A 24,163-nucleotide genomic window follows, 5' to 3' on the forward strand; every position below is an offset into this window, starting at 1 on the left:
GGCTTGGGCCCGTCATCGCTGCCTGCAGCTATATTCCCACTTGAGGCTGGTACAGCACGGTATATGCAAGCTTGTTTCCGCCACTGAATAAAAAATAAAAAGGGTAATTCTGACTTTTTATCTCACAATTCTGAGTTTACATTTCGCAATTCTGATTTTTTCTCAGAATTGCAAGATATAAAGTCGCAATTGTGTGTTATAAAGTCAGAATTGCAGAAAAAAAGTATGAATTGTGTAAAATAAACTTGCAATTGATATAACGTTGCAATTGCGTTTTAGTCAGAATTGCAAGTTATACGAGTTTTTGCGAGAAAAGTAAGAATTGTATATCACATTGAGGTTAAAACCTCTTTTACAAGTGAGACCGTCAAGACAGGGTCGGATAGCAGGATTAAACAAATAACAAACAACAATAAGAAACCAATCACAACATCATCATTAGATACAACAGAAAACACAGCAAAACAAGTCTCTCCACAACAAGATGTTATACAACACTGAGACACAGCATAGCAACACAAACATTTAGGTATTACATAATACCCTACATAGTACTGTTCACAGAAACAACATTAACATCTATTTATTAAGGAGTTAAGTGGTAATAGAATTGGCAAAGCAGCTGAATTAGCAGTGACCACCTCCTTTATTCTATGTTATGTGGGACAGTCCATCTTGAGCATATTCATAATTCTATATCTCTAAATCTCTAGACACAGATCTTGTGGAGTGGGTGTGGGTGTGGAGATCGGCATGTTTAAAACGAGCAAGTTACAGCGCGTGACCTCAGACTCCGTCGCTAGGGAAACAAGGACGCTACGCAATCATGCACAAATGAGCATTTCTGCTATTTCTTGTTTTGTTTACATTTGCTGTTAGCATTCTCTCTACACTGTAAAGACATTATTTATCCCATTATGTGTAGGTACAAATTACCTAGAGATTTTGCGGGACAAAATCACTTCACTTTTAAAAACGGGACGATCCCCGTATTGGACGGGTGGCAACCTTAGGCCTTTTAACCTAATGAAAACAGTTAAATAAAATTATTAACGTGAAAACCACTGATCTATATAATGACATGTCATTCTATATAGATCAGTGGTGAAAACTAATGAAGTAAGTACGATCATTCCGTGACGTCACACAACCCTGTTGGAGATCACGTGACAGAAAAGGCGCAAAGTTTATACCACTTTTCAACAAACAGGGGTCTTTACCCAAATACATGTTGACAAAATATATGTTAGAACCTGATGTTTTCACTTTATCTATTAGCAGTTTCGCAATAAATTGCGCTTAATAATATTTGCTGCAGTATTTCTTATGTTATATGTGCCAAATAAATGGATTAATCCACCCGTTCCCGCTAAGTAGAAGGTACTATCCGGTCTCGGGTCAAAGTTCATAAGAGCTGCAGTGCGCGTTTCTCTCGTGCCGGGTTTTTAATTTCTTATTTTTGGAATAGGTGGTCAGTTCATTTTATTTCCTCCTGAAAGATGGCCTCAGGTAACTTTTTTTTCTAAATCTATGAATAATTTAAAGTAGCTCATACAACGCAATAATTGTTCTTTATTCGTGTGCTGTTCTATGTTGTGAGACATAAAGGATAATTAGCGCAGCACGCTTAGCATTAGCGGCTAAATGGCCGACGCGGGATTTGTCATTGTTTAAACGTAAAACAGCATTGACGACAAACTATAAGACTCTTTAAATAAACAGTTATATGTTCAATTATACACAACGAGCCGGCTGGTGGGTTAATGTGAGGCTTTAGATGGCCGTTTAGCCTCCATGCTTCTGGTGCGGCGTGGTGTGATTGTTAGCATAGCATTTTACTGATGATTACATACACGATTATCTAAGCGTTCAATTGACGTTTGAATGAAACTCATTTAAAACCTTTTCGCTGCAGTGCTATTTACACTTCATATTTTCTGCCTAATTGTGTATTTCTGTTCGTAGATTCAGGCTACGGTCAGCCTGGCGCTCAACAAAGGTAAGTGATATTTACCACACACACACACAGTAATAGTACTAATAATTCATCTAAGTAAATCTAAATATGCCGATAAGATTGTCAGATCTTAGTGTTTCGTAAGATTGAGTCATTAGTGAAGAGTAAATCTGGTACCATCAGTTTCTCCCAATTTGTTGTTTCAGTATGTGTAATTTTTGTTTCTACTTTTTTGTACAGTTACGGATCTTATGGTGGAGCCCAAGGCTTTCAAACTGGACAGGTAATGCTTGATCATATGATGTAGTTGATCATAAGTTAGTCAAGTAGTTAATATGCATCTTCATAGTGTTGTAGCTTTTACTGATTTTATTTTTGTATTTTTTCCAGCAGGCGTATGGTCAGGGGAACGGAAGTGGCTCTTACAGTGGACAGAGCTTCAGTGGTTACGGACAGGCTGGTGGTGTGTGACCTATACAGGGATTTGAATGAGCCGCTCAGTTAAAGATGGCTGGTGTGTAACGGTCTTGTTTCCCCACAGGAGAGAGTTACGGCCAGTCGTCTCAGGGATACTCCTCTGCCGGCTACAGTCAGCCTCAGCCGGGCCTGGACAGCTACGGTCAACAGGCTTCATCTGAAGCCTCTCCGGGGTGAGAGATCTGGCTTCTCCATTACACACACACCTCATATCTCTCAAGCCCTAAGTTGGCATTGCTCATGACATGCGAGTATCCTTATGAATTTCAGAAAATAGCTTATCACGGTCCTTGTTTGTCAAGTGTGATTCTGTGGGGTTTTTTTCTGCTTCTGTTTAGCACTTTAGCTGCCTTAGTACTGCAAAGATCATGTTCAAGGAGGCACTATAGAAATAATGGCTTAAACTGGATATTAAAATGTTTACACTTGTTACAATTTTGATCCTCCCCTAAAGCCAAGTTACTGCTACAATAAAAAGTGATTTTTAGTAAAAAAAAAGGGTTTCTTAAAACAATTAACCTTCAACATTTTAGATTTAGTACTAGGCTTTTTTCACTGTTAAAGGGTCCTCATGTACTGGAAAATCCAAATTTTTCCCCCACACCACCGTGTGAACTCTTTCCCTCACCCTCTCACTGCAGGTATGGTGATAAGTCGTACGGGCAGCCTCGGTCTTTCGGCCAGCCGGCGGCGGCGGGTGCTGGTGGAGGGGCGTACGGGCAGTCCAGTGCCTCCTACGGGAGCTCTCAAGGTGGATATGTGCGCCGTAATTGTTTTGTGATGTACGATGTGTCTTGCGTAGACTTCGATCCAATCTGGCCTACAAATAAGGACACTTTTTTAATTACATTATATATTGTGTCAGTGAGTTTTCCAGCATAATCTTTGAATACATTTAGGCCTGGTCTCACAGACAAGGCTTAGACTAAGCCAGGATTAGGCCTTAGTTTAATTAGGACATTTAAGTAGCTTTTTTAAGCGTCCCTTAGAAAAAAACTTTGCTGATGTGCATCTTGAGAACAATGGCACTGATATATTTTAAGATGTTAGATCTGCAAGTGGCTCTCATTTGAAACTGCTCAAACATGCATTTTAGTCCGGGACTAGCTTAAGCCGGTCTGTGAAGACAGGGGTCGGAATACTCTGCGTATAGTAAGATCAAATTATAATATATGTCTCATGACACTTGCAAGTAAGCGTCCAGTTTAAAAAAGGAAAAATTGTGTCTTTTTAGTCCAATTTTGTGAGCAGTGTCTTGGGGCGTTTTCAGACCTGTAGATCGTTTGCTTTGATCTGAAATGGGGACTAAATTTGCATTTTCTTAGTTCGGTTAACTTTCACAACAGAGCGTTCCAAAATGTGTTCACACAAGTCACATGTGAGAAACTGTCCTCTTATTGGTCAGATTCTTCTGCTTATCCATTAAGGTGAATTGACATTAATTTATGAATGAATATCTTTATCTGTAGCTGTCGAGACTCACTCAAACACTTATACGAATGTTGCCATTCCAGACACGTACTGATAAATTATATACATTTAAAATCGTGTTTTATATTTGTATATAATGCTGTTAGAGCGGGAATCAAGGCTTCGTCTTGCAATGTGTGAGAAGAGCAGTTCCACTGTTTTAAGAGGTAATGTGCTCACGGGCCGAGTCAGTCACTGCAGCTTTTTATGCAACACATTTCCCGTTATTAATTGAGGCCGCTTGCTTCGTTGGTTCGGATTCCCTCATCTCAACGATCTGCTCCAGATCTCGTTTTCAGTCGGCCGAGATCATTTAGGCGATCTCGGAGCAGTTCTGTTGGCGTGTATTCGAGCGATTGCCGTATTCATGTGTGCCTAACCGCACTGAGGGAGAAAACGCACCAGGTGCCGAATCAAAGCCAGGTGTGACAGCACCCTTAAACACCCTCCCCTCCCCCCAGGTGAGGCGCGCAGGTATGGCGATGACGGAGGCTCAGACAGGACTGAGGGCTACCGGGGCAGAGGTCGTGGGGGCTTCGACCGCGGTGGCTATGACCGCGGAGGCTTTGACAGAGGTGGCCGAGGAGGCCCACCCTCCGGTATGGGGTAAGTGTGCCCACCCCAGAAGGTATTACTGCACTCGGAGGAAAAACATGCTATTAGACCTAAAAAAGCTGTTGATGATAAGATTGTAATTTTAACTTATTTTAGTAAATTTACCTATGGATGACTAATTTGGTGAGAATTAAGTTTTTTCTTCAAAAGGTGCTTCCACTGTACTTTATTATTTGAAGTGGTTGAACTCTTAATGGACAACACCATCTGTTTCTCTGAAGTGACAATGTTGTCAACTAATTGCAGTTAGTTGTTGGATGCTTTATTATAAATAGCTTATAGGCTACAGTAGCCAGGTTTCTCCATGTGTACAGCATATCTATGCATAAAAAAGCATCACATTCACATACAGGACATGTTATAGCTCAAAACACACAAAAATATGATATGCGTAACTGGCACATCTATGGATATTTGCCCTCAAGGTTTCATCTGCTCTTGAATTGGCGAGATCTTAAAAGTCTGACTTTTGTTGGACCTAGCTGAGAATTTAAATGGAGCTAATTATGGTAAACTATTATTTGTGTAGGAGAGACTCAAGCACAGCCCTTCCTCTTACACTTTTTCAAGGCCAAATTAATTGGTTGGTTTCCCGTGAATTAAATGCTAATTCTGGAAGAGAGAAAAAAGGCCAAAAAAAAAAAACTGAAGTTGCCCATTGTTATCTACTGAAGCTGATTGGATGATTGGGAACCTGGTCGAACTCCAGTTAATATAATGCTCACTTCTCCTGGTCTCCATTGAGCCAATCAACTTTCTTTTCTTTTTTTCTTCCCTTTGGGAGAGTTTTCACATGGGAAAGTTCACAGCTACAAGGAACAGTTCTCAGTCACTCCACATGAATCGCTGTCTGTACGGTGTTGTTTCTTTTTGTGTTAACTGGTCTACATTTTATACTACAGGTATCAAAGTGAGTGAAATTAAAGTTGGACCACAGCCATTGGAGCTCATAAGCACTCATAATGGAAGCCAATGTGTGCTCGTCTACACGAGCGCCACAACAGTTAGACGCTCTAATCTAGTTTTGTTTCTTGAAAAAATGAAAGAGGGAGCAGGGAGGTTGTCCTCCGTGCTCTGCTCTGGTTTTAGTCACATCTCCGTCTCAATTCAGAGCGCATCAAATCTTGAAGTTAATCCAAAACCATTCTAATTTGAAAGAGGCTTGCCTTTTGGTTTCAATTTGAAATGTTTCATGTACATTTGGCCCATCATCCTTAACCAAACTGTCAATGGGAGCCGTTTCCTCCTCAGTAGTAAACCATGGCATGAATACTGATAAAGAGGGAGCCTTGCGCTCCCAGGTTTCAACAAAGGAAAGCCATCATATCTTCAATTTTTCCTCTGCAGTGGTGGTGACCGTGGTGGCTACAAAAATTACGGTGGTAAGTGATGAGCATCAGAACTGTCTCAGTGGGGGAAAAGAAATAAGAAATGCAGAAAGATTAGCTGGCAAATGAACTCTTGAGACACCTTATGTCAACCCAAAGGAACATCATTATTGCTGTCCTCTCTGGTAATACTCTTGTGGGATAAAGTCTAACAGCTACCCAGCTTTACTCTTGTAAAATGGTATCTTTGCATGAGGAAATTGAGTTAAATGTCCGTCTTCTGGACGCCACCTGCACATGGTGAAGAAGCAACATGATTTAGATCAATACTTGGATTTATTTTTGCTAGACACACAGAAAATTTGTCCTGGTCTACAAAGGTCTTGGAAAAATGGTGCAGCAATTTTGGACACTGGTGCATAGCTTAAAATGTCACTGTAAAGGTCAAATCTACATAGCAAAGCAGTTTGGTTTTATTTCCTTTTATTCATAGACTTTGTATTGAAATAAGGGTTCATGACATAAGTTCTCAAAGGTGTGTTTCTCTTTCGTGTCTTGTTGTTTTTCAGGACCCAGAGACTATGGGCAAAAGGATGATGGAGGTAAGTGCGAATGTCTCGCTCATGAGAGCATTTCACCCTAAATTCAGAAGTGCGAGAAAGAGAGAGAATGTAGTGGTTTTATTTGAGTTGGCATGAAGGTAGTGGAAGTGTAACTGGTGTCATGACTCCAACATGAATGTATGCTTTACATTACAGACGGCGATCAGGATAACTCGGACAATAATACCATCTTTGTCCAAGGTCTTGGAGAAGAGGTCACCACTCAGGAAGTGGGAGACTTCTTCAAGCAGATCGGGATCATAAAGGCAAGTTCCCTCAGCTGAAGGTCATGCTGTGAAATCATCTTACTTTCCCCTAAAGTGTCTCTTTTTTTTTTGTCCAAATTCATGTTTTTATTTCAGTTTATCGACTCAGTTTTAAATCTTTTTAGTTATCAAAAAGAATGAAAGAATTATTGAAGTCATAACTTGGACAAGAGCCCTCAATTTTCTCATTCATTTTCAGTTTTTTTTCTTTTTCTGGATTACATTTGAATGGTTTAATTTAAATTGATCAAGCATGTCTAATCAATTGAATTCAGAAAACTTTAATAGCTTTATTTCATTATTTTACAATAATTGGGCCCTATGAAATGTCTTATTTTTTCAGAAATTTTGTTTGGTTTTTCTGGATTTGATTTAATACATTCAATGTCAATGGTAGTAAGTATAAAGAATGAATTAAATATTTTAAAACGTACTTAAATGAAAAAGGAGCTGTTCCTTTGGCCAACAAAGTGCGGCACAACACGATTTACTGTTAACATGAATGGGATTTTTTTGTTAATTTTAGATGTACCTTCTGTACAATACAGATATAGTGTGTATGCATGTCAGGTTAAACCCAGCTGTGGGTATTCATGAAGACCTTTTGAGTGTGTGTGCATGTGACAAACGTCAGATGAAGTTCATGCCCTCATACAGTAAGACGGCAGATGCTGAAAACGCTGCGAGTGTCAAAACCATGCCATTCATGAACGTGCAGATGTCATATTTAAGTGTCTTTTTGCGGTGTAAAATTCACTGGCACTTGTACATGTTGCGTTTTTTTTTTGTGTGTGTACGATGAATGCTGATTTACAGTTGCTTAATCTACTCTCTCCAACAGCTCAATAAGAAGACTGGCCTCCCCATGATCAATCTGTACACGGATAAAGCCACTGGACGACTGAAGGGTGAAGCCACAGTCTCCTTTGACGACCCCCCCTCAGCCAAAGCTGCCATTGATTGGTTTGATGGTAAAAGAAACGTCCATGCTGTCTCTTTGACTGATAGCCCCTAAATCACTTCTCACAATGCGGTTTCGTTTTCCTGGAAAACAGGAAAGGAGTTTAAGGGAAGACCCATCAAGGTGTCGTTTGCTACGAGAAGGGCAGAGTTCACCCAGAGAGGCGGCGGCCGAGGAGGCGGTGGCGGAGGTGGTGGTGGTGGCGGCGGCCGCGGGGGTGAGTGGTGGACATCTGCACCATTCATCATCACACACAACCAGTTTGAGCTTTTAGACCCGTTTGGATTGAAACGAGGGTTATGCTGATTATTAGGGGTGTAACGATACTGAACTCACGATACGATGTTGCGATACTCCATCAAAATGCTAAATTTGGTGTTACATTGTGGGTGTAAATTAATAGGCTTGGACTTGGTGTTGAATACCCAAAGCACGAGACAATATAGACACCAGAATAACAATATTCATGATTCTGAAGCTGAAAACACAATTATTTTAGACTAATGCTTGTACTCTGTCACTGACTAGATATATTTAAAATAATGTAACGCTCTTTACTGGTAACATTTGGCATTATCAGGACCCACAAATATTCCCCATTGCATTATTATACATTAAACTACAATATATAATGTAGAATACAACTAGAGTTGAATCTCTAGCACAGTAGTCATTTTGAGTGAACTAAACACACTACATATTGTTGATTTTTGTATTGTGACACGGTGTATTGTTAAACCCCCACTAATAATTGTTTGTTTGTGCGCACAGGTTTCCGAGGCAGAGGTGGCTTTGGTGGTGGCGGTCCCTCGTTTGATGTCCGGGGAGGAGACTGGCCTTGTCCCAACAGGTCTGCAGTCATTTGTGCATTTGTGTTTACGAGGGATTTGTAGTCAGATGGCATTCATTATAAACCTCTCCTTGCAGCTCTTGTGGAAACATGAACTTTGCCAGAAGATACGAATGCAACAAGTGTGGAACTCCTAAACCCGAAGGCGGCGACAGTTATGGAGGTGGTAAGTTTAATGCATACACACTACACCCATATTTTTTACAGTCTGTGACGTCACCTGTAGGTTTCTAAAGCGTCACCCCCAGAATAACCGAAAGTGTGCAGAGGCGGATTAGCTGAGGTGACGTGACTCTAACAGACAGCAGACAAACGGCTAGTAGTGACAGCAGCGGCAATCCACCTGTCACTCAAGAGGCCACGCCCTTAATTATGCAGAACGTTAAGGCTTAATGTAATTTAAAACGGATGAGTTATAAAACAATTCACCCCCCTCACAGTCGTCATGAAGGGCAAAAATAGCTATATAGACCAAAACCACTTTCTGTACCAGGCTGTGAACATGTTTTTTCCTGCTTTAAAGTTGAGCATTTTAACATGGGGTCTATGGGATTGAGCCTGTCTCTAGTGGCCAGTCGATGAACTGCAGGTTTAGTCACTTTGTGTTGGATTCAAGAGAGTTGGGAAGGTTGTCGCTTGGTTTAAGAAAACATTTGACCAATAGAGGATGTGATTTGCCCCAACTCTCCTGAAATGGCTTGTGAATGGCGAGCAGAAATGATTGTTCATGCTGCCGCCCACTCTTCCCAGAGCGCGGAGGCCGGGGCGGGTACGGAGGCGACCGCGGGGACCGTGGCGGGTTCAGAGGCGGCCGAGGCGGGGGTTTCCGGGGTGGAGACCGCGGAGGCTACGGCGGAGGCGGATACAAAGCTGGCGGAAGGTATGGAGAACCCCTCAGCGCTACAGTCAGTCGTGACCCAGCATGCATGTTGTTTAACGTGTGTTTTCCTCCATCCTAAAGGGGAGACCACAGAGAAGAGAGACGCGGCCGGCCATACTGAAGACTCTGCGGGTCCCAGACCATTGTTTATTGGGGGGGGGGGGGGGGTTAGGGGAGAGGTTTGTGTCCGCATACCTTTCTGTTGCATGAGCGTCCTGCATATACTGTTTGAGCAGTTTCCCCATAAATGTTGAATCTCCTGCGAGGAGCTGGAGGAGGCCGAGTGAAGGGAACGAGATGAATTTGTTCTCTGATCCGCCACTTTTCTAAACCTTCAGTCCTGTAAGGAAAGGCACAACTGGCCACAGATCAGCTTTAAAGGATGATTTTGCTCTAGGTGAAGGGGGTGGGGCCAAATGTTATTTTTGTTACTTTTATTTTCCTGAATTGTTGAATCCGGCATTTAGTGTGTGATAGATTTGTGAAATGCTTATTGTTTTGTAAAAATCAATCAACACAACCCTTTTACTTGTTTCTTTTTTTTTTTTTTTTTGCAAAAAATATTAAACACCCTTTTGATCTTAATTCTTGATCTCCGTGTTATTTCTTTTAAGAGAAGCACATATGACATACAGGACATAAATATTTTTATAAAACACTCCCTAATAGCAGTGTTTTAAAATGGCCTGTGAAATCAGAATGGGGTAAAATATATTGTTTGCTAATCATAACTGTAAATCATTACATATTTAATCAAAGACCTGTCTCTGCTTTAAGAGCCAGAGACATCTACTGAGTGCACCTTTGAATCGCTTTCATATAAAAATGAAGCAATGAAACATTACAATACAAATTGACAATGTTTTCAAGCCATAGACGAGATGCAGCTTCAGTTTAAAATTGGCATAATCTATTTTCTTGATGTTCTGCTGCCAAATATCAGCAGAAGAGGTTTAAATGTGTTACTAATGGCCTTAAATTGCATTAAAATTTCTAAAGTCAGTAACACTTTATTTTACAGTGTCCATGTTACATGTACTTACCATAGTAATAACAGTAAATTATGCTTTATTACATGCAACTAACCCTCAACCAAACCCTAATCCTACCATAACCATATTGTAAGTACATGTAGTTGCTTAATATTACTCAGTACTTAAATATATAAATACGCTGTAAAAATTACACCTTAAAATAAACAAAAGCAACAAGTTTATTAGCCAGGTTTGCTATCCACCTTTAACCTAAGTGTACAGCCTAAATAGGGGTATATAACGAACCTTTTCATATTTGCTTTATTTTGACTGATTGGATATAATTATTTTTTTTATTACAACAGGGACAGTGCATTTTAATAAACATTTCTGCCAATATGCCAGAGTTAGCCAGAAGGCTATTTTTCATCTGCAGTCCCCGGACAGATGTTAAGTCACCCTAAATATATATTACATATAAATGTGCATAAATTGATGTCTATTTAAAATATTGGCTTTTATGTCAGTAAATTCCATTTTTTGGTGAAAATGTCAGTAAAGTATCTACACGCATCTTTGTGTTTCTTAACCAAAATTGTATTCATTCTTATCCAAAAAGACTGTTCCTGTTTATCACTGTGAAGCTGCTTTGGCACTGTCTGTTGTATAAAGCACTGTATACATAACGGTGACTAACCCTGTGCTTCCACAGCTCATCACAGGGAGTTATCACCCTCAAACACTACATCCTCATGACCTATTGGCTACAAATCAATGAAGAAAATATATCTTGTTATTTTATTTGTCGTTCTTTTTAACATTTGACAAATTAATTGCAAACAAAACATTTTCCCAAAAGCTTATGTATAAATTGGGAAGATCCTTTTAACAATGGCAGGGGCTGTACGGGTATCTTGAGTGACTAAATGAATTATATTTAGTATCGGGTTTATCCATAGCCTGCATATTTAAAAAGTTAATTATCTGTATTGAAGAAAAGACAGTGACTTGAATTATCTAGCAGTCCAATTAAAGATAAAACATCTTATGTTGGAGTTAAGGTACATAAAGATATAATAAGTTATTAATTATACCCATTAATGCAGGATAAGCCGAGAGAGCTAGCTATTCTTTAAACAACTTTTATTGAAATCCGAAGGGTTTCATTATAATGCGATGAACATATATGTTCCAAAAATATTAATTAACCAGGAAAAATAAAATAGACTATGTATAAAACTTTATTATTTGTACAAAAGAATGTGTTGTAATTCACTTCACCAAGGTGGGCTAAATGTAGATTGATTCTGAAATGTGTAATATTAGGCTATATTTAAAATTAAATGGATGCTAGACATACATTCGCTCTAAAGATATATTATGGTATTACTGGTACATCCCTAATATTATCTTTGGAAAAAAATGGTACAGATTTTCTAATGTAAATAAGGGTGCAACCGTGTGTGTGTGTGTGTGTGTGTGTGTGTGTGTGTGTGTGTGTGTGTGTGTGTGTATACAGTCAAACCAAAATTTATTCAGACACCTTCAACATTTCTCACATTATCACAGTTTATTTGCTATAGTTTAGAAAATGGCAAGAAAATATGACAAGAACTCAGAGTAAAACTGTGTCAGAACAAATCCATCTAGATCATGTCAGATAACTTTGATAGAAAGGTTCTGGATGGATTACAATCAACCAAAAGTGATTGAGACCACTGTTAGTATGGCAACACATCTATCAATACTTTGTTGGGCCACCCTTAGCCTCAGTGACAGCCTGTAGTCTCCTGGGTTCATGCACACCTGAACATTTCCCCAGACTGGGTTAGATCATGATGAGAGTTCACGTGTAAGAAACGCGTCTCCTCGCGCGCGTGCGCGCGCTCTGGAGGCGGAACGCGCGCTCGTTATTCGCTGCTCTCAGAGCCGTTCAGCTGCGCGCCAGTGAGAAATAACTCTCCATCTCTCTATCGGCTTTCATCGCGATGGGATCTATTTTCTCGAGGTGACTTTAGAGATGAGGAGTGCCCAGATGAAGATGTTTTTGCTGATGTGCGTTCAGACCGCGGTGAGCTCTCCAATCTCCACCGCTGATCAGGCTCAGGTAAGATCTGCTGGACACCAGGTTTCTTGTTCGTATCTTATCTCAAAATAATTAATAATAGATACGCTTAAATATGGACTATGGTTATTTTTTTTATTTTTTTAAAAATACACAGCTAATGAAATAAACCTCATATAGACTGAAAAAATAAATAAAGTTGAGCTAACTTAAAAAATAAGGCAACCGATCGCATTCGGTTAACTCAACTAATTCTCTCCAGTTAAAATCAACTGAGCTTGTTATTTTAGTTGTCTTGACACAAAGTTTTAAGTTCAAAATATTTCCTGGTACTCATTGGATGAACAAAAGTATTTGAGGCAACTTGAAAAAATAAGGCAACCTATTTAAGTTAGCTCAACTAATTAGCTTTTTTCAAAGTAGTTTGACCTTACTTAGATTCTCAAGTATTTGTCCAAAACTTGTCCAAATGTTGTCCTAACTATACAAATTGAGTTATCTGAACAAACAAATTTCCATTCAACGATGTTGTGCTAGTTCCCAGAATGCATTGCAGCTTGAAAAAATATGTGGTAACTATTATATAAAAATGATTATTGCTTTGCATTAACCGGCTTGATTTATGCCGCTGCTGTTGTTGTTGTCGCTGTTATTTAGCTGTCCTGTGTTTTAGAGGTCATATTTTTACTGAATTACAGTTGTTGATCATCACCATGTTTGAGATTTGTGTGCTTAGGTGTTGAGCTGTATGTGCTTCTCATTGCAATTTTTGCTACTCAATTGCCCGGTTGTAATGGGTAAACTGTGTCCCTCTAGTTTAAAAGGCAAATGATGTTCATGTTGTGTTGTTAACTTTAAACATGGAGATGAAAAAACAAGGATTGTGGCTGCTTGCATAGTTCAGTTGCCTTGAAAAGAAGTTTCAAGTTCAAAAGGCTTCCTGCTACTCATTTCACGAGCAATGGTTTTTAAGTTGACTTTAACTGGAGCTAATTAGTTGAGCTAACTTAAAAAGTTGAATGTGATAAAAGCCTTATTTTTTCAAGTTGGCTGAACATTTTTTTTTTTTTTTTTTTGTCTTGACAAGAAGTTTTAAGTTCAAAAGATTACCTGGCACTCATTAGATGAACAAAAGTATTTAAGTTGATTTTACCGGAAGTGAATTAATTGAGTTATCTTAAAAAGTTGCCTTATTTTTTTAAGTTAGCTCAACAATTTTTTTTTTTTTTTTTTTTTACAGTGTATGAGCTTCAAGTAAATTAAATCCAAAGTCATGTTTTTAGTTATACAAATGCATACGAGCATGTTGGAGACATGTGTTGTCCTGCTTTCAGCTGTGGAAAATGATTGTGCTTTGAGGTCAGAATAATTGGCACAGCCCAAGGGAGGATTTTCATTGTGAGTTCACTGTAATTACATTTCCCCGCATGTTCAACGACTTGTGTCTCCAGAAATAAAAGAAATTAAATGATACCTAGCTGAAAAGATTTGTGACAATCAATACATCAAGACAAAATTATAAATATGAAAACAATAATATAATGATTTGAGGTTCTATCATACTTTTTAGTTTGCGAGTTTCCTATCCTCACTATACACTGGCAGACTTGTTAAAAGTATGAACAATGATTCTGTGTTTTGGAGAAAAGCTGCAACTGTTGAGTTCTTGGTTTCTCAATAAAGCTATTTCCACTACGCTGATCATGTGTTGCTTCACTGCAGATCTGCCAACAAATTCCAGCCGCTTCAGTCTCATCCTACCTGTGACCTCCGGGTGGTTCAGAAGTGCACTACACACCTACACTAAAAGCAAATATGCAGTTTGCATGCCAATACCTGACTGAGACATTTCCCCTCATACTCATACACACATTTGAAAACTGAGGCTTTTTGTTTTTAGGCTTTGGTTTCTGTTCTAACCCTTGTTTAGAATGAGATGCATTCAGTGGACAGTAACGAAGTACATTTACACTTTTTGAGCATCTGTACTTTACTTGAGTATTTTTTTGTTTTCTGGAAACTTTTTACTTTAACTTAGTTTTACTTTACTTTTGAAAGACAAATATCGTACTTTTTACTCCACTATTTCTGTCAAGGTCATTGAGTAGAAAGTAGTAACGTCAGTCAGGGGATGATTTTTTTTTTCATCTCTAAAACATGATTGTTTTCTGCAGGTGACAGACAGCCTATCAGTAATCACTATAGGGTCATGTGTCGTGAAGTTCAGCGATTTCCCATCATTTTCTTTGAACACTAATCAAATGATGGCAACATCCTCGGCGCAGTGCGCGCATCCATGGCAAACAGGTCTTTCTGTTGTGCTGTTGTTAAAGCAGTGTTGCTGTTGGGCAGTTATACAGCCGTGGTTGTGTACTGGGGTTTAAAGCAGGTTGGGTTTTTACAGACCACTTGATTCAAATGTGCATGTGTGGATAAACATAGATGTGTACTTCTTTTGTTGGGGTGATAGGAGTGTTAAATAAAAAAAATGAAGATGATTATGGCTGTCTTCTTTGTCAGTTCAGTTCAACCTATTTCTATAGGGTTTATAACATTCTTAAAGCTCTTAAATCCACAGATACTTCTAACTGGTAGGTGTATTTATAGGCTGCTTCAGAGGCATAAGGGACTGTAAGTATTACATACAACAATAATAAAACAATGCATTGACATTTACTTTTTACTTTTGATACTTAAGTACTTTTAAAAACGAGTACTTCTGTACTTTTACTTAAGTAAAAATCGGTCTTTAGAAACTTTTACTTGTAACAGGGTAATATTTGACCAGTAGTATCTGTACTTTCACTCAAGTAAGGAAGTTGAACTCAAATGATTTCGAGGCAGCTTCTTTTATCCCTTTCTGGATGAACATTCAGTATTCTCGTCTAGGGGATTCACAATAAAGTGAAGGGCATCTTCTAAAGCATCAGAGGCACGGAGGCCTACATCTTCCCAAAGATCGTCCTTTTACATGCAGAGGTCAACAAATGCATCTCAAACGATGCTCGTGTGGGTAATGGCTACTGTTGTGTCTGCTACTACGGTATGGTCTATGGTACTTCTTGATTCCAAAATATGCTTTGTTTACAGTGCCAGCAATTTGCCATTTTCCATAAGTGGTGTCCCGATATATCTGGTTTTAGTGATCTCCGAGGTGAATTCGAGCTGCCACGGGGCTGATGGGAGTCATAATGACATATGACACATGATGTGTGTGTCTGCAGGGTTTTCTTGAGCGATACGGATACCTGCAAAAGGAGGAGACTCATCATAATGCTGAAGTCAAGTCTGCCATCAGGTAAAACCTATGACCTTGTTAGCACCATGATCTTCTCTAGTTGAGCTACGTTTGTTATTGTCCTTCGTATTTCAAGACATAGGAATATGAAGCTAAAGCTGACATGGTTTTGTTCACTAGCAAACTTGGTCATTCACCAAAACTGTATAAGACTGTGGGTGTCAGTTCATCATCTTAACCTGGTATAAAATCATACCAGCTATCAGAAACATCATAACTGCAGTTTAATGATGGTCCAGAGAACTCGGGTCACTGATCTAGTGAAGTGCGGCTGTTTATTGGTGTGGTCTCCTGTCTTTCAGAGAGTTTCAGTGGTTGTCTCAGCTGTCTGTAACTGGACGGCTGGACAGAGCCACGATGGAGAAGATGTCATCAGCTCGTTGCGGGGTTAAAGATGTCGGGAGCCATAGTTCCTGGAGCCGAAGGATCAACAGGATCTTCACTGGCCACTTGGGCAGACATGGGCGGCACGAGCAGCATCTCCGTAAGAAGCGTTACACTCACATAGGTAAAGACTACGGGCTGTTGAATGCTCTAATATGATGAATGTTCTAAGGTGTGAAATTATTTTCAGGGAATAGCACGGCTAAAGTAGTTCCAGGCAGGTCTTGACCGCATTACATGTCCATATCAGTTCACCAAATGATTTCAGTTATTTCAAAGGTCTTTACAGCCTAAAACAGTAAAAAAAAAAAAAAAAAAAAAAAACATTGACCAAGCAAATAAATATAGTAAACAATAGGATAAAATCGACAAATTATTTCCATGTTTTTTTGCCACAAAATTACGTTTTATTATGTACAGAAAGCACATACTCTCTTTTCTCTCACTCAAACACACACACATACTGTACGGACACACACTTGCACAGAAACGTGTTGTCAGCGCTGCTCTGAAGATTTTATCAGTAAAATAGTTCAGTAGTTTAAAAGCTACAAGACATTTCTCACTAGCGATGTAATAACGGCTCTGATCTTGAAGCATATTTTCTTAGCTTTTTGCTCAAAATGTTTATTTTTTATGAATTCACCTGCCTGTTTTTGAGAGACATATATCGAATGTTTGAAGACGCTCTCTAAGTGTTGGGCACACCTTAAAACTCCTGAAATCCTATTCTGTTCCACACATCGTGTGTATCTTTAACAAAGGACAGCAATAAAGACTGAGAACAAGAACGGTAATTCAGTGCACATTACTCTTAACGTATTGAACAGAACAGTGATGCAAACTGAATGAATGCATGCAGGTCATGTTTTCATCGTTTGTTTTTTACAAAAAAAATTGGGTCCCACTTTATATTAAGTGGCCCTAATACCTGTGAACTTACATGGTTACTAGATATGTACTTAGTATGTAACTACAGTGTAAATACACATTGGTACATAGTATTTACAACTGTAATATTTGTGTAACTACACATATGTAACAACCCACGGAAAGGTATGTGTAAGTACAAATGTGTAACAGGACATTGGTAACAACACTTTTTCCACTACAGTAAGTACACGTGTAACAGGCATTATGTAACTACATTTTGTAACAACAATATGTATTCACACAAGTTGTTCCACTTCCACACGCAGTCTTCCATACTGTAGTTACCAGTTAAGAACACACTGAAACCATGATGACCGGCAGGACTTATGTTGAATTACAGCTAAAGTTTTCCCTTGTGGTACCAGTGTACATACATGGTAACTCCTCAGGAACTCTGCACTTGATACAATGTGTTAAACTGTCATAACTTACATGTATTATGCAAAACCCAAACCTCTGCACAGAGGTACTAACCTCTGTACTAACTGTACTAACAGTGTACTTACATGGTAACTCCTCAGGAACTGTCCACTTAATATAAAGTGTAAAATGGTCATAACTTACATGTATTATGCAAAACCCAAACCTCTGTGCAACTGTACTAACAGTGTACTTACATGGTAACTCCTCAGGAACTGTCCTAATATAAAGTGTAAAACGGTCATAACTTACATGTATTATGCAAAACCCAAACCTCTGTGCAACACTGTATTAACAGTGTACTTACATGGTAACTCCTCAGGAACTGTCCACTTAATATAAAGTGTAAAATGGTCATAACTTACAGTGTATTATGCAAAACCCAAACCTCTGTGCAACTGTAGTAACAGTGTACTAACATGGTAACTCCTCAGGAACTGTCCACTTAATATAAAGTGTAAAATGGTCATAACTTACTGTGTATTATGCAAAACCCAAACCTCTGTGCAACTGTACTAACAGTGTACTAACATGGTAACTCCTCGGGAACTGTCCACTTAATATAAAGTGTAAAATGGTCATAACTTACTGTGTATTATGCAAAACCCAAACCTCTGTGCAACTGTACTAACAGTGTACTAACATGGTAACTCCTCGGGAACTGTCCACTTAATATAAAATGTAAAATGGTCATAACTTACTGTGTATTATGCAAAACCCATACCTCTGTGCAACACTGCATTAACAGTGTACTAACATGGTAACTCCTCAGGAACTGTCCACTTAATATAAAGTGTAAAATGGTCATAACTTACTGTGTATTATGCAAAACCCAAACCTCTGTGCAACACTGCATTAACAGTGTACTAACATGGTAACTCCTCAGGAACTGTCCACTTAATATAAAGTGTAATTGTTAGGGTCATTGTTGTGTACCACAGTAAATGCAAAACACAAGGTTACGTAGTGGATAGTAAGTTAAACTCTGAAATATAAATGTGATAGTTATGCTTTGATTCTGGGATATTACGGCATAGCACTTTTAAAGATTTACTCTTTATTTTAGATTTTTTGATTTGACATTGTGGTGACCTATTTGCCTTTACAGTAAATTACAGTGTTCTGTAAACAATAAACAAGAATAGCCTACGCTTTAAAACCTTAAAAATACCTTGTTTAATCGTTTAACCATTTTGTAGTATTTAGTTTATTTACCGTGAGACACAAAAAGCGTTTTCTCCAATAAAACACAACATAAATTCACAAAAAAACATCAATTGTATTAGCCTGATGTAATCCAAATCTTTAGAATCCATACGTTGTTTGCAAGAAACAGATCCAAATTCAGCCCTTTATGATCTTCATCTCCATTTCTCAGCAGCGACCGCCAACGTCAAATCCCGCGCTCAGGCGCGCTGGTGATGAATTCAAATTCAAAAAATGCGCCTTCAAGAAGCGTTACGACATGTTTTACGGCCGTGATATCAAGCGCTCATTGGCTCTCGCCCGCTTCGTCACAGATTGCGACATGCCGTATTTCAGTCGGTGTAGTACATTTGAAATGGAGAAGCGCGCGCGCCTTCACAGAGCGAACCGAAACCGGATTAACATTTTCATGGAATAATAATTTATATTCTGATCTGTACCTCATACACAACTATTATAATACTGCCAGAGAGGGCTGCAACGCATCATAATGTGAACGACTTTTGGTACCGGTTTTGACATTTTCGCAATAAACAAATTATTGTGAAATTTATAATGTTAATGTTACTTGTCTGTCTGTTATGTTTTTTTTTTTTCTTAATAAGTGTAGCCTACGTAGTTTTAAGGAATGGGTATGAGTAGGATTAGTGGCTCAAAATATATTTTAATGCTATTGTTAATAAAACTATGAGAGGTTTGGGTTTGCTGAGATGGTCTCTGTTATGACCGTTTTACACTTTATATTAAGTGGACAGTTCCTGAGGAGTTACCATGTAAGTAAGTTACACTGTTAATACAGTGTTGCACAGAGGTTTGGGTTTTGCATAATACACAGTAAGTTATGACCATTTTACACTTTATATTAAGTGGACAGTTCCCGGGGAGTTACCATGTTAGTACAGTGTTGCACAGAGGTATGGGTTTTGCATAATACACAGTAAGTTATGACCATTTTACACTTTATATTAAGTGGACAGTTCCTGAGGAGTTACCATGTAAGTACACTGTTAATACAGTGTTGCACAGAGGTTTGGGTTTTGCATAATACACAGTAAGTTATGACCATTTTACACTTTATATTAAGTGGACAGTTCCTGAGGAGTTACCATGTAAGTACACTGTTGGTACAGTTGCACAGATGTTTGGGTTTTGCATAATACACAGTAAGTTATGACCATTTTACACTTTATATTAAGTGGACAGTTCCTGAGGAGTTACCATGTTAGTACACTGTTAGTACAGTTGCACAGAGGTTTGGGTTTTGCATAATACACAGTAAGTTATGACCATTTTACACTTTATATTAAGTGGACCGTTCCTGAGGAGTTACCATGTAAGTACACTGTTAGTACAGTTGCACAGAGGTTTGGGTTTTGCATAATACATGTAAGTTATGACAGTTTAACACATTGTATCAAGTGCAGAGTTTTGTGGAGTTACCATGTATGTACACTGGTACCACAAGGGAAAACTTTAGCTGTAATTCAACATAAGCCCTGCCGGTCATATAGTAAATACATGGTATACACATAGGAATCATCATGGTTTCAGTGTGTTCTTAACTGGTAACTACAGTATGGAAGACTGCGTGTGGAAGTGGAACAACTTGTGTGAATACATATTGTTGTTACAAAATGTAGTTACATAATGCCTGTTACACGTGTACTTACTGTAGTGGAAAAAGTGTTGTTACCAATGTCCTGTTACACATTTGTACTTACACATACCTTTCCGTGGGTTGTTACATATGTGTAGTTACACAAATATTACAGTTGTAAATACTATGTACCAATGTGTATTTACACTGTAGTTACATACTAAGTACATATCTAGTAACCATGTAAGTTCACAGGTATTAGGGCCACTTAATATAAAGTGGGACCAAAAATTGTTTTGATGATAAGGGGTAGACACAACATTTTCTGTCAAACGGTCCTTTGGTAAAAATGGATTTGCATGGAGTTGTGAGGTAATTCTGTGCCTGCTGGGTGGTGTGTAATTCTGAGCCGAAAAATAATGGGTAAATACAGCGGTAGTCATAATTACTATCCATATCGAGTGTATACATGTCTAGCAGGTTAGATCATCCACTTGTGGCCAACCACACAAACTCAAACAGGCAAATTCACACAGTTTACAGTGACAGTGTACTGATTACCTGTTTTCAGTCAGGTCTTTGGCAGCGAGTTTTGCAGAAGACATTTATTATTTATCGAGTGGATTAAAACGAACATACACATATGGCCAGATCTTTTGTTTCAAATAAATATGGCATCTCAGATTAGTGTAGGTTATAGTAGGACAGACAGGCAGAAAGAGAGCAGTCATTCTAACAGAGGCTGCATAGGTGATATTTTTTGAGCTGTGTTGAAATAAAAGCTCTGTGTTTGTATGTGTGAATTGGACCTGTATATTCAGACCTGTCAGTTTGTAAATGTGCTAATACATCAGGAATGCAGCCCCATTGGTTTAAGTATGTGTGTGTTCATGTCAGTACCTGATGTGGGTTCTCACCACAAAAACAAAATCTGTAGTGACTGTCTCATAATGACAATATATGGACAGATCCACTAGTATAGCAAAGGTCAGTTAAATCCAAAATTGCCTGTCCGTCACAACACACAGCATGTTATCTCGTGGATTTCATACTTGTTTTTGGACAATTTTGAGCACATTTGTTCTATCTTACTAAGGCAAAGCACCACACATCAAGCGATTTTGTAGACAAACAAATAAAAAATAACACTTAAAAAAAAAAAACTGAGCTGTTTGCTTTAATGTTAATATTTGTTTGGTTATACTGTGCACTAAAATATGAATTAGCAATTATGGTATAATAGAGAAAATCCTAGCATGTTGTACCTCAGACAACAGTATTTGTGTTTTGGAAGTCCGTAATTATGTGTCTAATTCACAAAATCTCTGTCACATGTTAAGCTAGTTATTTACTGAGCGTAGCTCTTTAATTTAAGAAGCTCTTTAATTTAATTTAAACTAATTTTAGTTTAAGAAGATTTGGAGAGAGAATTTCGATGTTTCTTAAGTAAAAGTGCACTGAACACTTTTTTTACTACTACTAGATTTCTCTGTAAAGGGAACTCTGAACATAGAACTATCTGAGTTAGAAAAATTAAAGTTAAAGTTATGATTAACCTGAGATGAGGAATTTGTGCAACACATCCTACTGTTACGGAATCAGACTCAAGAGAAGGAGATGGACGTTAACAAGGAGTTTATTTAGACAACAACAGAGCGGGAGAACTGATGGCAGGTAAGTGGTAAGTGCATGGATGATTTAGAGAACAGGATGCTAGCAGTGAATAGTATGTTTTTCTTACAGGAGTGATGACAGGTAGATGATGATGGGGATGGCTGGAACTCAGAACAACAGGAGACTTGAAAACACAGAGAAAGGACGAGACACTGGAGGAACACCATGGAGGAGAATGGAGACATGACGCTGGAGTGGAGACTGGAGAAGGATCGCTGGAGATGTCAGGTAGATCGTTTGCTAAGGCAAGGTAAGTAGTCCTCATTATACGAACGAGACCAGACAATGAACTGTGGTGAAGAGTGGGATTAAATAGTGTCAGTGATGAGGGTGGGGATGAGATGCAGGTGTGTGTGATTAGAACTCTGGATTGGCTGCTGAGAGAGCCTGGCAGATCTGTAACAGTAGCGCCCCCTCCACATCCCGCTCCTGAGGGCCGAGGACCCCGACGTCGTGGCGGTCGACCTCTTCCTCTGGGTGCTGGACGATCGGGATGAGCAGCGTGGAAGGCTTCCAGTAGAGTGGGATCGAGGATGTCGGCTCTGGAAACCCATGATCGTTCTTCTGGTCCATACCTCCCCAATCTATTAAATATATTCCAGGATACCACCACGGTGCCGGGAGACCAAGATCTCCTTGACCTGGTAGGTTGCGCCGTCTTAGAGAATTGACAGAAGGGGGGGGGGTTCCTCTGCTTGGCCAGGCTATGAGGAAACAGAGACGGGAGAATGATGAGGATTAAGGAGTGAGGATGAATTCTGTAATGTGCTGGAAGTTGGAGGAGATATATGTTGATTTGCCTGATGATGGTGAAGGGACCAATAAATCTGGGACTGAGTTTCTTGCAGGGCAGACGCATCCTGATGTCCCGGATTGACAGCCAGACCTTCTGACCTGGCTGGTAGGAGGGAGTTTCAGCACATCTGAGGTCGGCTGTCATCCTGCGCCTGCGTACTGCCTGTTCAAGCTGGTGGTGAGCTGCGTCCCAGACCCTCACACTCTCTCAGAACCAGTAGTCGACCACTGGGACGTTGGCTGGTTCCCCTGACCATGGGAACAACGGTGGCTGGTAACCGAGTACGCACTGGAAGGGAATGAGCCCAGTAGACGGTTGATGGAGGGAGTTCTGGGCGTATTTGGCCCAGCCTAGGAACTAGTTCTAGGAGTTCTGGTGGCCCTGGCAGAAGGTTCGTAGGAAACGGACAATTTCCTGGATCTTCCTCTTGGTCTGCCCGTTCGACTGCGGATGGTACCTGCGGCTTACGGTCACACTTAGGAGGGAGAAGAACGCTTTCCATACCCTTGATATAAACTGCGGTCCGCGGTCTGAAACAATGTCTTCTGGGATCCCATAGTATCTGAAGACGTGATTGAAGAAGAGTTCTGCTGTTTCCATTGCTGTGGGAAGTCCTTTGAGGGTGAGACGATGACAGGATTTGGAGAATCTATCAATTATTACCAAGATGCATGAATTTTCCGTCAGATGGTTGTCCTTCTCTTAGAAGTCCACTCCTAGGTGTGACCATGGTCAGTTGGGAACGGGCAGCGGAAGAAGTTTGCCAGATTGTAACAGATTGGACAGCCCGGCGGAGCGGCGTTGGAGGCATTGGAGAAGGTGATTGAGTCTGAAGACCACCGGATGGAGCTCACGATTAACTCGTGTTGCAGGATGGGCTCAGGTTCTTCACTGACCTCTTCTGGAGCATACAGATGAGAAAGAGCCTCAGCCTTCACATTCTTTGAACCTGTATGATAGGAAATAATTAATAATTCCTTACATTTATGTAGCGCTTTTCTGGGTATTCAAAGCGCTTTACATGGAAGGGGGAATCTCCTCAACCACCACCATGGAAATGGAGAAATTAAATTATATAAAAAATAAGGCCCAACGGGCCTGGCGGGGATTAAGTCTCTTGGCTTCTTTTAAGTACTGAAGGTTTTTATGGTCAGTTATGACTGTGAAGGGGTGTTGTGCACCCTCAAATCAATGCCTCCACTCCTCTAGAGCGAGTTTGATGGCGAGGAGTTCTCGGTTGCCAACATTGTAATTACTCTCTGCCGGGCTGAGTTTCTTAGAGTAGAAGGCACATGGATGGAGTTTGGGTGGGGTCCCCTGCTGCTGGGATAACACCGCTCCTACCCCGTTGGTGGAGGCATCCACCTTCACGATTAACGGTTTCTTGGGGTCTGGGTGGATGAGGAGCGG

At 39.6% G+C, this 24,163-nt stretch overlaps 2 protein-coding genes across 5 annotated transcripts in view; both read left to right on the forward strand.

The window, feature by feature from the left end:
- Positions 1–1,370: 1,370 nt before the first annotated feature.
- On the forward strand, positions 1,371–9,991 carry taf15 (TAF15 RNA polymerase II, TATA box binding protein (TBP)-associated factor). Of its 4 annotated transcripts, none has more exons than XM_056270849.1 (16): positions 1,371–1,509; positions 1,966–1,999; positions 2,198–2,240; positions 2,348–2,420; positions 2,499–2,607; positions 3,076–3,185; positions 4,366–4,510; positions 5,867–5,901; positions 6,417–6,449; positions 6,606–6,715; positions 7,557–7,686; positions 7,771–7,893; positions 8,448–8,526; positions 8,604–8,692; positions 9,277–9,406; positions 9,488–9,991. In XM_056270849.1, the coding sequence occupies exons 1-16, from the start codon at positions 1,500–1,502 to the stop codon at positions 9,525–9,527; spliced, it is 1,293 nt and encodes a 430-aa protein (XP_056126824.1). In that variant the 5' UTR covers positions 1,371–1,499; the 3' UTR covers positions 9,528–9,991. The 4 variants fall into 4 exon arrangements, with proteins under 4 accessions (XP_056126824.1, XP_056126833.1, XP_056126842.1 ...); XM_056270858.1 differs by having other exon boundaries at positions 2,351–2,420; XM_056270867.1 differs by lacking the exon at positions 5,867–5,901 and having other exon boundaries at positions 1,384–1,509.
- A 2,323-nt stretch (positions 9,992–12,314) lies between these two features.
- Positions 12,315–24,163, forward strand: part of mmp28 (matrix metallopeptidase 28) — a 42,040-nt gene continuing 30,191 nt past the window's right edge. Inside the window, exons 1-3 of the mRNA XM_056270815.1 lie at positions 12,315–12,487; positions 15,670–15,743; positions 16,046–16,251. Coding sequence (XP_056126790.1) covers positions 12,401–12,487; positions 15,670–15,743; positions 16,046–16,251 — 367 coding nt within the window. The 5' untranslated portion in view covers positions 12,315–12,400. The remainder of the gene's footprint in view (positions 12,488–15,669; positions 15,744–16,045; positions 16,252–24,163) is intronic.

Source organism: Rhinichthys klamathensis, unplaced genomic scaffold (assembly GCF_029890125.1).
Source record: "Rhinichthys klamathensis goyatoka isolate OS25496 unplaced genomic scaffold, OSU_Roscu_1.1 h1tg000014l_1, whole genome shotgun sequence".
NCBI classification, from domain to species: domain Eukaryota; kingdom Metazoa; phylum Chordata; class Actinopteri; order Cypriniformes; family Leuciscidae; genus Rhinichthys; species Rhinichthys klamathensis.

What these genes read in the sequence shown, in the direction of transcription:
- taf15 (XM_056270849.1), top strand. An exon ending in TGGCTACAAAAATTACGGTG is followed by an intron (nt 5,902 to 6,416) that starts GTAAGTGATGAG and finishes GTTGTTTTTCAG; the next exon opens with GACCCAGAGACTATGGGCAA. An exon ending in AGCAGATCGGGATCATAAAG is followed by an intron (nt 6,716 to 7,556) that starts GCAAGTTCCCTC and finishes TCTCTCCAACAG; the next exon opens with CTCAATAAGAAGACTGGCCT.